The 18,614-nt window shown below is 37.7% G+C and overlaps 1 protein-coding gene across 1 annotated transcript in view; it reads right to left on the bottom strand.

Annotated features, from left to right (window-relative positions):
- CCDC57 (coiled-coil domain containing 57) overlaps positions 1 to 18,390 on the bottom strand; it is a 33,120-nt gene extending 14,730 nt beyond the window's left edge. Inside the window, exons 1-6 of the mRNA XM_086762450.1 lie at positions 18,367 to 18,390; positions 17,348 to 17,770; positions 15,156 to 15,264; positions 7,258 to 7,444; positions 4,378 to 4,469; positions 323 to 551 (exon numbers count right to left, since the gene is read on the bottom strand). Coding sequence (XP_086618576.1) covers positions 323 to 551; positions 4,378 to 4,469; positions 7,258 to 7,444; positions 15,156 to 15,264; positions 17,348 to 17,739 — 1,009 coding nt within the window. The 5' untranslated portion in view covers positions 17,740 to 17,770; positions 18,367 to 18,390. The remainder of the gene's footprint in view (positions 1 to 322; positions 552 to 4,377; positions 4,470 to 7,257; positions 7,445 to 15,155; positions 15,265 to 17,347; positions 17,771 to 18,366) is intronic.
- Between the last annotated feature and the right edge of the window lie 224 nt (positions 18,391 to 18,614).

The raw sequence follows: 18,614 nt of genomic DNA, 5'->3' as shown, positions 1-18,614 counted from the left end.
TACCTCTTCTTAAAGTCTTAGTTCAACTCCCAGTTCCCTCACTGACATCTAAGCACCAGGGAGTCCTTAATCTAAGGTGTTCATCAACAAGTTACTGCCTACAGCCTCTCATTGTTCTATGTTAGCACCTCCTATCACAGAATAATCCTACTTGCAACAATTAGCACCACACTGTCACACAAATGATGCAGATCAAGAATCAGTCAGGTCCAGCATTTTGTTTTCATATTAAAGCCTAGCTCTCTCCAGCTCAAAAGATGATCTCATTCCTAGGGCTTATTATAAATATATAAGCTAGCATTCTTCTGTAGAATAAATTTACCTTCCTTTAATGCCATTCTGAGTTCTGCCCTGAGTCTGTTTCCCATTTCAATCAGCTGCTGCTTCTCTTGGCTCAGAATTGAGATTTTTCTTGCTGCTTCCTCCAGTTTATTTTGCATTCCTTGTAGAGTGCACCTGACACCACATCGAAGATCAACACCAGGACCCATGGCAGATAACTGTTGTCCAAGATCAACCATCTTTTCTTCAAGAACTTTGGGTTTTGGCCCCTGAAAACAACAGATAATGCTTATAATGGATATTTTGAAAGTATGATCTGAGGGTTCAGTGATTTGTACAAACATGCATTAGACACTAGTTGAAGAAAAATTGCAAAGTTGAAGCCTACAGCCAATTTTTGAGGGTCCACTTTCAAGATTTTGTTAGCAATATAGGGCAAATTAAGCCACAAAAGACTATAACAGCCTGAGACGTTTCCACAAATCCTGTTAACTGTAAGTGTAAAATGATACACGTAGGATAAATACCATAGAACTGTAAACTAGAGAGCAGTTAATTTAAAGATAAAACGTGGAAAAACACCTACTTTACAGCAGATAGCAAGCTACCACAAACCCTTCTTTGTGTAATCATCACATGCATAAACACATATGAGGTAGATATGACTTAAAACATTGTTTTAAAGAGAAAGGCTGCAGAGTGAGAAGTAAAGATTGTACAATCAGTTTTGTCTCTGCAAATCTAGTTGAGTCCACTTGCACATATACAATATTGTAAAGTATTTACCCAAAAGATCATATCCTTGTTTTTCAAGAGCTATATACTACCCTCTTTCAGCCCCCTTACTACAGAGAAGTAGTTTAAATACTCATCATTCACTGAACAAATCATCTCCCCATAGACCTTTTAAATACTACACATTGCCACAAGTATCTAAATAGGTCACATACATTAAAATAATTTTACAAAACTCTTGCTCATCTATATGTTTACTTTTCTATACATAAACTAGTTACAAGTGTATGACACTATAGCTGTGCAATCCCAATCAGTTTTCAACTAACTCATCCTGAACACTGAGATTCAAGGAGTACACATTGAAAAGTGTTATCCACACTGACAAAAAAAAAAAAAAAACAACCACCCTTGCCTTAGTGTGTCATGCAACTTCCATTCTCTTATTTCTTTGGATAGTTTTACCATAAAAGAGGAGGCCCTTGAGAACATACATGGAAAGCATACAGGTCCACAAACACTATGCGGGTGAAAGGTGGAGAAATTAGTGCAGGACTAGAATCTAAAAATATGAAGACACCAAAGTGAAAGAGAAAAGGAACACCACTTTGGCGTACATATAGCAATTTGCATCAAAGCAATTAATACCAGCAGCCACAAATTATTACATTCTACCTTAATCATATGAACAGTGAAATTAGCAGACTGACGCTTAACATAAAGAGAGGTCAAGGCAATAACAAATTATAGTACCACTGGGTATCACTCTGCGTACCACCTTCACTGTACCAAGAGGCAAAAGCACATCACATGGCTGGGGAAGGAATACCATTTACTTAAACTTCAATTTTTTTTCTGAACTTTTCATAAGAACATTCAACAGTATTATACAGAAGATTTTTTTTTTTTCTGGTGACAAGATTGTAAACTGTAGAGTTAGGAGTAGAACTCAGAAATCTTTTTACTTTTAGGTCCATGTCCAGAGTAAAACTCCACAATACAAAAGAGAGAAAACATGGGTACTAAATAAAAGTGGGAGGAAAAACTTTTATCAGAGCTGATACAAAGACAAAAGAAGAAAAATGTACATACTTGCAAAAATCTACGTGCCTATTTTACTAGCTTCCACAATAAACTTTCCTCTTTTTCTTTAGCTACGTTTTAGCTCTGGAGTCTATCATTTTGAGATGATGGTCCCAGAACCTCTGTTACATCACATGGAAAAAGAAAACTACCACTATGGCTCTCTGTATTAACTTCACATCTGTACCTCGATAGATATTGCTCAACAGCGTTATGGCTCAACAGATTCTAAAATCCCTGAGGTAGAAATATTTTTGCCTGTAATTCATCATGGCCTTAAGTACATCCTTAGTATGCAATTAATAAATGTAAGAAGTACAGAGACAGTGTAGAAGAATGTTAAAAGATAAGCACTTCTAAAATCCAGTAAGGAACTCTAATGAAGTTTTGCCCATGGTTTGTAAAATATTCTCAGGACTGTTTCCAGCTGCCAGTCTCTGCCTAAGAAGGCTTGTTATGAACTAAGGAAGAAGAAATAAAGCAGACAGCAGAAATAGACAGGAAATGATAGCTCAACATCAGTGAAGACAGCATTAACTACAATTCCAGCATTTTGTTCACATGCCTATAAATATAAAGCACAAGTAATCCAGCAGTTTACACTGAGGATGCACATCGCTGCCTGAAAAATGTTCTCATATCCAGCCCTGAGCATTCAATCATACTTCAGTATCATGAAACAAAGGATTAATCTCTGGCACAGAGAATGTTCAGCTCCTATCTTACTGTCTTCCAAGGTAAAGCCACTCTCTTCTTTAAAGGCTCTATCCCCACTTAAAGAAATGCAAAGAAAATGAGAACGTATCTGGGACAGTAGCTTGTGAAACATTTTCTGCAACAGAAAATAATAGTTGGTAAAAAATTCAGTTTTCACCTATTTCTGGAAGTAGCCAAAGAGGAAAAAATAAATCTGTATTGTCTGTACTGGCACACAATGATTTCCTAAATATAATCTGATGGCAGGAACAAACAAATCTTCTTCTATATTCAGTAAAAAGATACAACTAAGATTAAACATGATCTGTGTCTGGTGTGTTGTGCGTGTTTTCACACAAGGTTCCCACAGCTTATAAATGTTTTATTTAAACATTTATATTGTTTCAGTTCTTAAAGCTCTTAGCTTTTAATGTAATCAGCACCTCTCATCCTTATTTTTTACTTAGCTATTACTTAAATTTTTTTAACTTAGATGGTTTCTGGTGAGCCATAACAGTAAGATTAAAGTATGAAACAGATATTTGTATATTTTACAGATTACTTTTAAATTAGGAAATTCTTATTTTTTAATTGGATTTTAATCTCTCTTACTTTAAACTCTGTTTACTACACCATGAAATCTCCAGGAGGCAGGAAGGGGAGAACATATAACGACTTACTCCTTATGTAGTATTAGATAGTTGTCCCAGTTTTCAACTCTTTTAATTGGAATTAATTTAATTGTAATTCCATTCCTTATTTTTCTGAGAGATGCCTCTGTCACACTTTAATGTAGATATTGTTCCTAATCTTCAAAATAACACAATGGGAATGACATTTGTAAATCCTAGAACTGAGTAAAGATGCTCCTAGAGCCAGTAATTTTTTCCTTGGGTGGCGAGAGCTCCAAACTGACATTGGTGCTCAGTTATTTCTCCTGGTCATACTGAGTAATTTCCCAGTGGCTTACGGGGCACGCACGGAAGCCTAGCGCAGTCAGATGGCCTGTCGGTGGGGCCCGGGGGCTGGCAAGCCCCAAGAGACAGCAGTTATGAGGTTCTCCCAGGAAAAGCCACCCACTCCCCTAACCAAGCATGCCATCCCATTTGCACATCTGTCTCCAACCAAGGCCTCACACGACCTTCTCATCAGAGTCCAGTAGCGACACAGTATCTACCTTTTCATCTCTATTCACCTCATTACAAAACATATTGAAAGATTTTTGGTATTTTAAAAAAAGGCTAAAATATGGATTTACAATGGAAAACTTGAAGAGGGGATACACAATAATTTAAGAATTTGCAAGTGGAAAAAAAAAATATCAAGAAGGGTTTGAAAGATTAGGAGTGACTTGTACCAGAGAATGACTAGTCAAAATTTACTCCCTAGAAAGAATGAGCGTAAGTTTGGCTGAAAACAATCTTTGCTGGCTCTCATCTAACTTACGCTCATTACTAACTGACCACATAATGTATATTGCTTCAGTTTTTAATATTTACTCAAATAAGAATAATATGCTATGTATTTAGTTATACACACATATGCATACAGATATTTTAGGCATTTTAAACTTCTTCATACCTTTTCTTCTGCGTCTGGGTTTACTATACAATCCAAGGTAGCTGAGCCGACTTTAGTGGTTCCAGTCAAAATTTTGTTTGTGCACAACGAATCTAAAAGAGGAGTATAATATGAATGTATATGTATTGATACAGAGTTTAGGCTTTCATAACAACAGCTGCTTTAGAACTCTGTCTCATTAATATACATGTATACCACTCCAGTAGATATATTGTAAACAGAGCTGAAGAAATACAAAAAATAGTACGGTCTAACAATACAACAAACAGCAGTCAGCTACAAAGTGACTAGAGATGACACATTAGAAAGGTCAATTCATGTGTAAGGAGCATAGAGAAGTTTTTATTTCTTCCAGTACTGCACTACTTAATAATTCTTGAGAAAAGTGGCAATACTGAGTATACAAGAGTAATTAAGACACAGTAGCTTCTTTCAATCACAGTTGAAAAAAAATAACCAATAAATGGATGTTAATTCAAAAAAAAAAAATCTTCTTTTAGTTCCAGTAAAAATATGAGTCTGAACATATTGATGCATACGGACAAGTCAGGGGAAAGAATAGGTGATTTTCTGGAAACCAGAAGCATCCCTCCAAGTTACTCTCCCATTGCCTTAAAAATTTCAGATTTAAAATTATCACCTCTTTTAGTGATTGAATATAATCTCCATACATTTTAAAAAGGGACATAAGAAAGATTATTTTAGTTGAATAAAGTATTTCAGCCATAGAGAAAATGGATAACACATTTCTGAAAACTTACATTTATCAGCTGACAAAGATTACTGCTTCTCTGGACACTGCTAAACTCTAACAGCGGTAAATCTTTTACATATTGGACTACAACATCTTCAAAAGAGAGCGGACTAAATTTAGCTGCCTGTGACAAAAAAACCTATGCTTGAATTTATTTTTTTATTTAAAATTAACAGAGTTTCTGCTTTAATTGGTTATTAATGTCTCATTATTAACAAAGCTAGAATATGCTTATATTTATTAAAAATGCCTGCACACTTAATTAGCTTGTTATTTCATGCTACTGCGTAAATGATAGTTTAAAACTAACTCTGCAAACTGGTAACACACAGATCCAGTTTTACCGCAACATTAAAACAGAGAAGCATAATGACAGCACAATAGCTGGTACAAGAAAATACCTTTCATCAAACCCATCTTTTTTTTTTTTTTTCTGAAATACAGAAAACAATGCACGGTGGTCCTGGAATAGTTTGAAGGAACTAGAAATTAAACGTTTGTATAGATGAGGCACAGAGATGTATAAAGCAGCTATCTGAGCTTATATAACTGGCAAAAAGTGCTAAACACAGGGCTACTTATACCTGTAAAGAAGAAGTAAAATATGTCCTTGAAAAAGTTATACCTTGTCTACTTTAAAAAAACAAAACCAAAACTAAATCAGAGCTCTTTAGTCCATTACCAAGTTACAGTTGATTTCCTTTCCTCTTCTCTCAAGAATACAAAAGTCCCAAGAATGCTTATGAAGAAAAAAATCCTGTTTTGTTTTGAAAGAGGCCTGTATGAGAGCCAATCAAAACCAAACTTAACAAATTTTCAGAAATTTACTACAAAATGTATCTACTTGTAAGGGACATACCTTCTGCAGGTTTTTGGGTTTTTTTTTTTAAATGTTATCAGCTTTGACTTTCCCATGAAGGATAATGTAAAAAAAGTAAAAATGAAAGTGTAAGACATGATATACTGAAATGTTTCTAAGACATGCTAAAAATAACCCAACTAATGTATGACAATATCTGGTAAAGGGATACATTTGAAAGTATTATATATTTTTAATATTGAGATGTTTAAAAATGTTTAGCTTCCTGAGGGAGCCACCAGGTAAACATACTAACAAAGAAGGGTATCTCCATAGCACTCAGCCTTAGTACGCAAGACAAAGATAGCTTTATGGGTGCAGGACAAAGAAACTGCGATAACAAACTGACCTTCCAGGAAAACAGGAATCGGCAACAACTATACCTGGAACTGATGCCCTATGCCCACTTACATATCTACATCGAAAAGGTATAAAAACCTACCCGAAATGAGCCTCTCTGCAAGAGCTTCCCTGCATGCCATCTCCCAGACAGTATGGACCACCACTGGGGACCCCTCGCTGACTCTGGACTTGATGATGTGGATCACCTTTGAACTGAGACTTGGTTTTCCTTTGTTGATTAGCCTCCCAGTTTGGTAACTGTAATAATGGTAACAGTAACACCTCACATAATATATTTATGGGCAGGTGCACAGGTAAAGGTTTGCAAGAAAGACGTGAATCTGTTAAAGCGTGGCTCCATGAAAATGATCAGAGAGCTAGAGTAACTCTCCTATGAAGAAAATTTTTACGATGAGGGTGGTGAGACACTGCAACGGGTTGCCCAGGAAAGTTGTGCATGCCTCATCATTGGAAGTGTTCAAGGTCAAGTCAGACAGAGCTTTAAGCGCTCTGATCTAGTGCAAGATGTCCCTGCCCATGGCAGGGGGTGCGGACTAGGTGATCTTTAAAGGTCCCTTCCAACCCAAACCATTCTGTGATTCTACATACTCGCTTCACTAGCTAAAATCCTGTAATAACTTGTAATATACAGAGACTTGCTTTATTCTTGCAATATAAATATACATTTGCTTTCCTAGTGGTAAATTTGTAGGGACTTATAATGTGTGTGTTTGTGTATTTGTTTTTACTACTAATAGTTTTGTAGTAATTTGAAATAAATTCTCAGAATCTCAGACCTCTGTGTACTTGTGTATTGTGGCATCCTGAGAACCCCACGGTCACGATCTTTACATAACCATGGGTTGTAAGCATGACAGCTACACTTCCTTAACTGAATTTAGAGTTCCGTGGCAAGAGTTGTCACCTTGCTCTGCAAGCTGTCTGTTTTCCATCCGAGGAAGAGAGGACACCATGTGCTCATCAAGACTCTCCATTTCTTTCCTCATTTGTGCAATAGCAGCGTGAAGGTTGGCATTCTGCTCCTGCAGCTTTTTTATTTCCAAGGTAGGAATATCTTTGCTCAGGGAATATTTATCACTGTACTGAAATATCTGTAAAATAAAAGTACAACATAATAACAACCCTTCATTAATGAGCAACACACATTCTCTCCACAGCATCACACAGAGATCCTAGTACTTTCAATCCACTAACAGACTTGGGAGAAAAGAACCATAGGAAGAAAAGAAAGAGATCTGGTTATTCTGGGGATTTGCCAGGGAAAAAAAGTGCTACGATGAGAACCTGAGATGGGGGAGGAGGCACAGATGGGGACGCGGATGGCCACAGAGGTGGATCACTGTTGTTCTTTGAAGTGTGCTACCTCTATCTCTTCCATGCATGGGCAACTCATTTCCTTAAGGAACTTACTGGCTCAATAGCAGTCCCCTTTCTGACTTGACAAAGTCTTTAAAGTGCCATTGGAGATAATTTGTTCACAAATTATCACAAGAACAGGAAGAGGCTGGGCACTGTTTGCTAAACTGGAAAAGGGGAAGGAATGTATGGATTACATCTAGACAACCTGAACAGTGGACAACATCTAGAAAACATCTAAGCACTTCAATTCTAAAATAAGTAGCAATATCTTCCTTTTGCACATTAGTTACAGATAAGCTAACAGCGAACAACATAACAAGAACATCCGCCAGAAAATCATTAAAGGTCTGCCTTCACAAAGGTCTTGAAGCCTGACTTTTGGAATTATACTTGGTGGAAGTATGAACTGATGAGCAAATGCCATTGTTACAGACTTCTGGAACAGAAGAGGCTGACAAATTCCAGGTTGCTAAAGCTGCTTTTGACTACTGTAAAAAAACCTAATTTATATTAGTAAAATATGAGCAGCTTGCTTATAGAGTAATATATCCCAGAATCATTCTGTTTCTTAAATTTTTGAAGGGGAATTGCTCAGTGTTTTCTTTATGGGCTGCATACAGCCTTTAAAGATTCCCTTATGGATTTAGTTTGGAAAGCTAGTGTGAATAAAGTGATGGCCTAATCAGGACAAGTACGTGAAATGTTCTAGATCACAAACTTTAAGAACTGCTTTATTCTGTTACACCAAAGACTGCTAGCTCTAGAATCAAATTCTTGACAACAGGAAAAATATAGGAAAACGGACAAATACAGAAATGCTTCCTCTCATGCGTCTCCTCAACTTCCAAATGTGCAACTTTGGGGGATGGAAGAGAAAGGAAAAAACAGATGTGACCAAAAAACCCAAACCCACAGACATTGATTTCAAAACACATTTCTTGGTCACTTAAAATTCCAATACAATCTTCAGTGAAAAATTCTAGCAGGACCAATGAGATATAAGAATCAGGATACTAGGATCCTGACATTATTTACTTCTGCTGTTTCTTCACTCAAAGTGTAACTGCAAATATTTTTAAAGAAGTTACATTAGATCAATGTCAGTGTATTATAACTGTGGTTTCATCCAAACAAAGAATGCAGATTTTAGATTCCACCCCTGTAAAATCCTCTCTAGCTGATGGAAACATTTGTCATCAGCCATTTAAGAAATGCAGATACTATTCGGTACAGGAGTATTAGAAAGTCCTGCAACTGTGGAATATACACTCCTACAGCCACTAAATGAATCCTAATTTGCAGATCAACCAGACCAGATGTTTTTGAAAAGACCATCTAATTAGTTTAGAATATTTGTATCCCATGCTGCTAATTTAAGTTTCTGAGCACAATAAGTGTTTCTTTGTATTCAGCCCTAACCTTAAATTGTTGCAAAGCAGCAGTTCCACCTTTTGAGAGGGAAAGGCAATCCATGAGGCCTTGCACATAAAACACATGTCTACTCTGCTTTTACAATCTCTACAAAGGTGCTCGGGTGAGGACAGGGTAAGGGAGACTGAAAAGGCGTGAAGGGAAAGGCACCAGCAGGTACCAATACATCACCCAGGTGTGTTCTGAATTTTGGGGCCCAGAACTTCATCTCAACCTGCAACATACACATAAACCATCACAGTTTGAACCAGAAATAGAACTGTTCCAGATTTTTGTCAGTGGAAAAGAATCTAGACAGAAGATCACATAATAATCTAGAATTACTGTAAGTAATCTTTTCTTATGTGTGTACTTATATGGTATTATTAGCATGCTCCCATTAGGCAGACATGACCTAAGTCATACTCAAAACCAGTTACAAGCAAGATTTTCCAGGCTGGTGTGTTTCGCATCTCTGCTGCTTAATTAAAGGCCAAGAACGACTACTTTGAAGACCAATTTGAAGAAAGGACCTGTATGCTAAGATACTTTACTAGGGAGTATTTAAACTTTAATCTTTTTTGCCTTAGTCATCTGAACCAGAGGCTAGCTAACATTCCTTCTTTTAAATGGACATTTTAATGAAAATGTTATCAGTTTTAAACTTTTAATAATCCCCCCCTCCCCTTGTTTAAAATTCATTTTGTACAGAAAAATTAAGAGAAAAGGTTCTAATTCAAAATAATAGGGTTTTGGCTTATTTGTTTTTTAAACAATGGCACTCCACAAAAATCAGAAGCAAAAATAGTTTTGCTGAAATGGGTACTGCTTATCCTACAGGCTAAAAACTGCAAAACAGAGACAGTATATTAACAACAGAAAGAAAAGCATGACAATGAAAACAAAGTCTTTCCAACAACAATAACAGTCAGTTAACAGTGGAAGACAACAGTGAATGTGAACAGCGAAAGAAGAATCCCTCCTCAACTCTGATTCTTGTGGTATTTGAATGATCAATTTGCTAATCAGTCCAATTTTAAATGAAACTGGGAAAACAACTTGCTCCATAGCAAGTTTTTGCTAGCAGTCTACTTTTGTCTAATTTATTATAAAAACTGTTTTCAGAAAGTATTTTCTGATAACACTTTCTGCATTCAGAAACTGCTAGGGTTGCTTAACACTGCTTTTTCTTATCAGCGAGCTCTGGTAACACATCCTTAACGGCTCACTGCTGAGAACCTGTAGCTGCCCAGCAGGGTGCACTGCCGCGCACTCTTCGCTCTCATTCTTTTACAAAAGACAATTTTCTACCCGTAATAAATTATCCTTCAGCATGCCTTCAAACCAGCATTATGTTTGCAATTTTGAATGGCTTTTTTAAAATGCACGTATTTTAATAAGGAGCGATGAAGGGAAAACTAGTTTGTTATACTAAAATAAAAGACATTATTCTAAACAGCTGGCAAATTAATATTTTGGACCATTGCCTTAAAATTTTAACTTTACAACTTTAAAATCTACCCTGAATTGCAACTAACAGAGCCTCAGGAATGTTCCAGAAATCAATTCTTCCCATTCTGATGCTTCATGATGGTACAGTACATTGTCCTGTTCTAGAGCAACTGTCTACATCCAGCTTGCTCCTTTTGCCAGTGAATAATGGATCAGAGCTACAGTGAAGCCTGTTGACATCTAATCTATGTGTATTCCAGGCTAGATATGTCTATATTTTGAATTAAACATATGAAATAGAGGAAGTGCTTACAAGAAGACCAGTGGAAAGAAGCCCTATAAAGTTGTCATCTCAGAATGAATTAATTTAAGTCAAGACATTGTATTATCTAACCTGCTTCTCCTCTTCATGTAAACTACTGTGATTAAACGTTGCTTGTATTTTCTGTTCTCGCTCAATGGTCAAAGCAGAAAGAAGAGTTTTCACTTCATGCAACCTGTAGTCTGTTTTCTGTATATCATGCAAACCTCATGAAGTTCAACTAGGCCAAGTGCCATGTCCTGCACATGGGGCAGGACAATCTCAAGCACATGAACAGGCTGGGCAGAGAATGGATTGAGAGCAGCCCTGAGGAGAAGGACTTGGGTGCGCTGGTGGATGAGAAACTCAACATGAGCCAGCAACATGCACTTCTAGCCCAGAAAGCCAACCGCATCCTGGGTCGTATCAAAAGAAGCGTGGCCAGCAGGTCAAGGGAGATGACTCTGTCCCTCTACTCCACTCTCGTGAGACCTCATCTGCAGTACTGCATCCAGCTCTGGAGCCCTCAACATTAGAAGGACATGGACCTGTTGGAGAATCCTGAGGAGGGCCACACAGATGATCAGAGGGCTGAAGCACCTCTCCTATTGTGGCCCGCCAGTACCTAAAGTGGGCATAGAAAAAAACCAGGGAAGAACTTTTTACAAGGGTATGTAGTGACAGGATAAGGGGTCATGGTTTTAAACTGGAAGAGAATAGATTTAGGTTAGATATAAGGAAGAAACTCTTTACACTGAGGGTGGTGAGGCACTGGAACAGGTTGCCCAGAGAAGTGGTAGATGCCCCATCCACGGAAGTGTTCAAGGCCAGGTTGGACGGGGCTCTGAGTAATCTGGTCTAGTGAAAGATGTCCCTGCCTGTGGCAGGCAGGTTGGAACGGGATGATCTTTAAGGTCCCTTCCAACTCAAACCATTCCAGAATTCTATGATTACTTGGATGGTTTTCTGGTGCTTGTGTTCACATGCTTCAGCAGTGGTTTAACTGGTAGGTTAACAATTCAACAAACCAAGATGTATAGGTAGAGGGAGAAAAAACCCTCACATTAAACCAATTGATAGTGTTGGGAAAAGCAGACCAACTTTCACAAAGTTAAATTTATATTATAAACAGATTAATAATATTTTGATTATTGATTCTTATGATTATTATGTACAATCTCCTGCAAACAGTTAGGACATCCATCTTCTTATACATACACACACATATATATATATGGAATTAATAGAATCATAGAATATTTTGGGTTGGAAAGGACCTTCAAAGGTCATCTAGTCCAACCCCCCTGCAAGAAGCAGGGACATCCTCGACTAGATCAGGTTGCTCAGAGCCTCATCCAACCCAGCCTTGAACGTTTCCAGGGATGGGGCACCCACCACCTCTCTGGGCAACCTGGGCCAGTGTTCTACAACCCTCAGCATAAAAAATTTATCCCTAATATCTAATCTAAATCTACCCCCCTCTATTTTGAAACCATTACCCCTAGTCCTGTCACAAGAGGCCCTACTGAAGTCTCTCCTCGTCTTTCCTGTAGGCCCCCTTGAGGTACTGGAGTGTGATAAATGGTGATAAACATTTAACCATTCCCCTCTATTTCTGCAGAACAACAATAGAAACAGTATTAAAGCACAAAAAGTGCTCACTAACAAACCACAGACAAAAAATACTTTAAAGGCACACCATAGAGACTTGTAATCACTAGTCTAAGCTTTTTGTTTAAGCAAAACAATTCACTACTATTCCAAGGGAAAGTTTTGGCTGCAGTCCAGAGACTTTTAAAGTGAATATTTGCAGAACTGCTAAAAAGCTAAGAAACTATAGCCTTACTGAAAAGTTGTCAGAAAAATACTACTATGTTTTCCACACTGGAGGTAATGTGACAGGAGCACTGCTCAGAGACAGGAACCTATAGAAAAGACTTCCCCCCGCCCCCCACCATATGGCTGCTGAATTTTAATTTAAAGGAAAATAATCAAAACAGTCATAATGTTTGTCATACTTGGAAAAACAAAAGTGAGTTGTTCGAGGACTCTACATTTCAATCTCATGTACTACAGAATGGTCATTCTGGTGTAAAATTCTTCCAAAGAGATATTGCAAGTTATTCAGAGTCCAACATACGGAAATTAAAGACACCAATGAAGACACCACTGAAGAAGTGTAAAATACGTTCTTCACAACATCTGTGTTTCAGAAGTGTATCAAAAACACTTTATAAAGGACCCACAAATTTTCCAGAAATCAAAGTATTGCAGTGAGTGGCTATTCAGGTGCCTGTTTTAAAAAATGGTTATGAGATACTACTTCCAGGAGTTAAATTGATAAATCACAATTAAAATTTGAAAACAAAAGAATGAGGTCACAAGGGACTTTGGCTAATTGATGCAATATTATGTGTTAAGTTAAGGGGAATGACTGCAAAGAGATCCAATGGCAAGCATGTAAAATGTGCTTCTTTAGTTGTAAATCATAAACAATGGAGATATCACACTGAGGAGAAAAAGAAAGAGAAATAGTGTGTATTAGACAACATGCCCTTATGCTTGCAGAACAGCAGTTAATCAGCTATATCATTACAGTTTAACCACACAACACACAAAAGACAACTTGTAAATCAAGCCAGTTATCAAGTATTGTTCAAGTGAGAAGTGCTCATACTCCCTTGGATAGGTTCATAAACCCAATGGGTAAAAGACTCCTGGATGAAGATGGGTTATTTTAGCAGGACTACTATACTAAGGGCAGTGATATTTGGACTGGCAGGTGTTGGGTGCAAGATGTAATTGCTTAATAATCTTTTCACCACTTCCGTCTATATTATATATTGGTTTGGTTGACAGGCCAAAGTTCAACCATTCTAATTATTAAATGCATTTATGTGTAAATAATTAAAAGTAATTTTAACCATAGAACCACAGAACGGTTAGAGTTGGAAGGGACCTTCAAAGGTCATCTAGTCCAACCCCCTTGCAAGGAACAGGGACATCCTCGACTAGATCAGGTTGCTCAGAGCCTCATCCAGCCTGGCCTTGAATGTTTCCAGGGATGGGGCACCCACCACCTCTCTGGGCAACCTGTTCCAGTGTTCTATAACTCTCATCGTAAAAAATTTTTTCCTAATATCCAATCTAAATCTACCCCCCTCTATTTTAAAACCATTACCCCTCGTCCTATTGCAACAGGCTCTACTGAACAGCCTCTCCCCATCTTTCTCGTAGGCCCCCTTAAGGTACTGGAAGACTGTTATGAAGTCTCCCTGGAGCCTCCTCTTCTCCAGGCTGAACAGCCCCAACTCTCTCAGCCTGTCCTCATAAGAGAGGTGCTCCAGCCCTTTTATCATCTTCGTGGCCCTCCTCTGGACCTTCTCCAACTGGTCCATGTCCTTCTTGTGTTGGGGGCTCCAGAACTGGACACAGTGCTGCAGGTGGGGTCTCACCAGGGCAGAGTAGAGGGGGAGAATCACCTCCCTCGACCTGCTGGCCATGCTCCTCTGGATGCAGCCCAGGATGCGGTTGGCTTTCTGGGCCACGAGCACATTGCCGGCTCATGTTGAGCTTCTCATCCACCAGCACTCCCAAGTCCCTCTCCTCAGGACTGCTCTTGATCCATTCTCCGCCCAGCCTGTATTTGTGCCTGGGATTGTCACGACCCAGGTGCAGGACCTGGGTCCATCTTTATACAAAAACAAAGAAGGAAAGTTCTGTTGTTCTTTAAAGGTTGTACTATATGTAGAGATGGTATAATGCCCTTTTAAGGTATCACAGTTGAAGGTCAGATTTCACTGTTAGAGAGATCATCCTTTTACGATTAAAGGATAGCAATATAAGAAGCAGAAGGGGGGAAAAAAAAAATCTTGTAATTAGTAGTATGACAAACAATGTACATGAACCCATCTTGCCTAAGGCTGCCTCTGCTTTCTAGATGCTGACCTTTCCCACAGTTTCAAGGTTAACAAATTTAGCAGTGTGCTGTCTACATAAAGTCATCTTACACAATCTCAGATTACTAAACATATTCTTAACAGTTCCTTACAAGGGGCCGCTGCCAGGCAAGCAAAGCAACAACTACTACAGAAGTAATGCATAATTTTCTAAACTGTCATTGCAAATCTCATCAGTTTAAGGAAAAAAAAAAAGCTTATACAGCTACAGCAATGTTAAACCAGAACATTCTCATTTAAAAAAAAAAAAAAAAAAAAAAGAAGAAAGGATTGCTAGATGGCATCGCAGCAACACATCATTGTTTCTCTATACCCTTATACCTGATTTTCACAAGCAAGCTCTTCTTCCAGTTCTTGGATTTTTCTCTCCATGTGATGTTTCAGGTTCACATACTCCTCATGCTGATGATCTAGGTGACTGTTCCTAGAGCTGTAAACAAAAAATAAAACAAATCTACATTAAAGAGCATCTCTGGTGACCTAATGAGGCATACTATGCAAAATTTTTTTAACAATAGCACATAACTATAGATAGAAGATGGTGTAATTTCCTAAAGAAACAGCCACCATAAAACTTTTTCTCATAAGTCAGTTGAAACCAATCATAACAGTATATGCCATTTCTCAAAACTGTACCTCAAAAGTTAGTTGCATATGAAATATCAAGGACCTGATGAAAAGTAGTGCAAGACTTCCACGTAAGTATGAGTTCCTCTTCCACTCAAGAATTTCAGTTATATAAAAAGAAATTGCAGAACAAGAGCTGCCCAGTAGAAATCTGAGCTTTTATATACATTTAAAAATAGAAACAGCTCCATATATTTTCCTCTCCTCCTCCCAGTATTTTTATTTGCTATCAACAAAAAAAGTTTCTCTGACATACAGTGGAAGAATACCAGTAAGGCCAGCATTTTAAACAAATTCAAAAAGCTGATACTGCTACTGTGACCAGTAAGTTCTCTAATGATACACTGAACCTTTTCAAGCATTGGATTAATCCCTGCAAGACTCAACAGGCCTGTGGATTGGTATTGTGTGGTTCTGCAATTCGTTTTACCTGAATTTATCTGAATTCTATAGCCAACACTTACGCATACAAATAAAGTCTAACCGAAGTGTCATCTCAGTGTAGTCTAGACGCACACTTTTATACCTCCCTTGTTCATTCCACAGCTCTCCAGCACAAGGCAGGTCAGAAGAATAATTGCAGTACTGTTCAGTGATCAGTATCCAGCTCACCCTGGCAAAGAGGCAATGCTGGGTATAAAAGACTCAAAATTCTCCTTCCATTCCCAAAGGATATGCTCCATATAAAACTCCTGAACTGGCTTTAAATTAATGTGCGTGTGCTCTAAAAGCACTGTAACATCAATCAATTGTGACCTTTGAGGAATTACAGATCCATGTCCGGACCACTTTCAACAACTAAAAAAAAAAAAAGTTATTTAAGAGTTGTCCAGCCATTTCCACATTATAAATGCAGTCCGACTCACAATACTTCACATAAGTTATGATTTTAAACAGAGAATAATCCCAAAAATACTCTTGTATCTGAAAACAGTATTTATATTAAACGAGAACAATGTGGAGACAGATATTGAGAAATAAGCATTTATCTCTCCAGCCCCCAAGGTTTAGAAGTCTATAGAGAATAATAAAAATTAGTGAAAATGGCCAAACTAAACAAGTGCATTGCTTTAGCTATCTTCATCTTTTAATTAGTTGTATCAGTCATAAATCTTGGCCCTGTGACTGGATATGCCTCAACAGACTTCTTTCTTTCACACAGGCCTATCAGAGAAGGTAGGATAAAATGTATTTAAGAGTGCACAAACCCAACTCCTATTATACGATTAGCTTGCAATGGCTTAATATAGTTGAAAAGCTGAATCGTTTGTGTTGAATCCACAGCACAATATAGCAACTAATGTCTAGTAAACTTAGATAATATTATTGACAATGGTTGATACCATTATCACTTGGCTCCTCGTGTACACAGAAGACAAAAATATATTGATATAACAGATGAGAAACATATCATAATACTTTCAGATTCATCTCATTTCCCGGAGGTGTTTCAGCGCCCAAGGAAAAAGTATTTCCTTTTCTGTTCCCCACGCTACATTTCCCTTACAATCATACCATCCTCACCCAGTCATACTGTCTCCTCAACATACACCTATGTAAATTATGTAGGGACACGCTGTACATTTAAGAGCATCCTCACTTTCACTTAATGCTATCCTTTCTCTAACATGCTGCCAGAAATCAGACAAGTCACTGTGGAAACCAAGATATAGGAGGTGTAAAGATAGCCCAGGTCACTTCTGCTAGCCTTGACTCTGTTCACATTCTAGGTGTTTCTCTGTCGGAACAGGTAATCGTATCTCCATGATCAAAGTGCTCTCTACAGTATAAGTGATGTTACTGCTTTATCCCAATCCAAATATATGTCTTAGAGCAGCTAAATTTATCTTTTTTCTGCATACTATTCGAAGAAAGTCACATCTCACCTGCAAAACCTTTCCAGCTCCAATTTATGTTCCTTGATGTGTTGTCGATAATGATAATGAAGTTTGTGTCTTTTTCTTCTTTCCTTGAAAAGCATTTGCTCTGCTTTACCCAGTTGTACTCTAAGATGACTCATCTCTGCCTGTTCAGCATTTTCAGATGTTTTCAGATGAGTGACTGTGACATCATAGTGTTCCAACTCTTTATCTCTCTCTTCTAAAATTCTTAGGTTATAGACAAAATCTTCTTTCAATTTGTTAAATTTTTCATGCATATCTTGTAGTTGCTTTTTGACATCTTGCAGCATTTTCTTTTGACATTGGAACTGGCAAGCATGTAGATCTTTTCCTTCTTTTTCTTTCCACTGGAGGAGATAGTTCAGTTCTTTCTCCATTTGTAACAGTGCTATAAATCTGAAACAGTAGCTGACAGAAGACAGTTAAGACTGATAACTAATACAAATCAAGTATCTCGTCACTTCCAATCTACTGCATAGCTGACAAGTAACAGCAAATTTTAAATTTAAATTGTAACGTTTCCTGGACCATCAGGCACTGGCCACTTCTAGAAACAGAATTTACTTTTGAGTCCTGCATTGTCCAGAGATAAGACTTTCCGAATTAGTTATGAAATGCCACTAAATTTTATGTTGGGAAAACATAATTTTCTCCTTTCTTTATACAGATTGAAAATAAGAGATATAAAAAGATTTAGTCACTGTAAACTGCACACACATTTCTCTTTTCTTGAAGACATTTATGGCAAGTCAAGACACAGTCCAGCCTTCTCTTATATCAACAATATTAACTGTTGTGTCACTTTTGTCTTTTCCTCCCACAATTACTCATGGGACTACAAAGCTACTGTTCTGTTCACAGTTAAATCCACCCTGAAGTTACTTTTCAGAAAGGCCAACTAGTATGAGGAAATAGCTGTATTTCAGTAACATAATAACTGTATCTTTAAAACTAGAAAGAAAATAAACAACAGAGTTCGTGCTTTTACTGGCAAAACCCTTTACCTGCTCCACTTCCATCTCTTCCTATTGTTTATTCTCCATATTTTCCTCATATCTAATTACAAACTCTGTAGAAGAAAAACATTATTTCTAAGCACCATGGTTGCTTAAAAAAAAAATAAAAATTTTTAAAAAGGTAATTTCTGCTCAGATCTCTCCAGAGATTTTTTTCCCAAATGTCTGGAGTCAATACAGTCACTGTACAGTATCATTCTGTGTCAGTGGTTACAGATAATCCCATCTGGTAAGCA

This window comes from Chlamydotis macqueenii, chromosome 18, assembly GCF_036417535.1.
Source record: "Chlamydotis macqueenii isolate bChlMac1 chromosome 18, bChlMac1.mat, whole genome shotgun sequence".
Classification (NCBI taxonomy): Eukaryota; Metazoa; Chordata; class Aves; order Otidiformes; family Otididae; genus Chlamydotis; species Chlamydotis macqueenii.
Note: the sequence above shows the minus strand (reverse complement) of the source record. Positions and strands in the feature narration are given on the sequence as shown.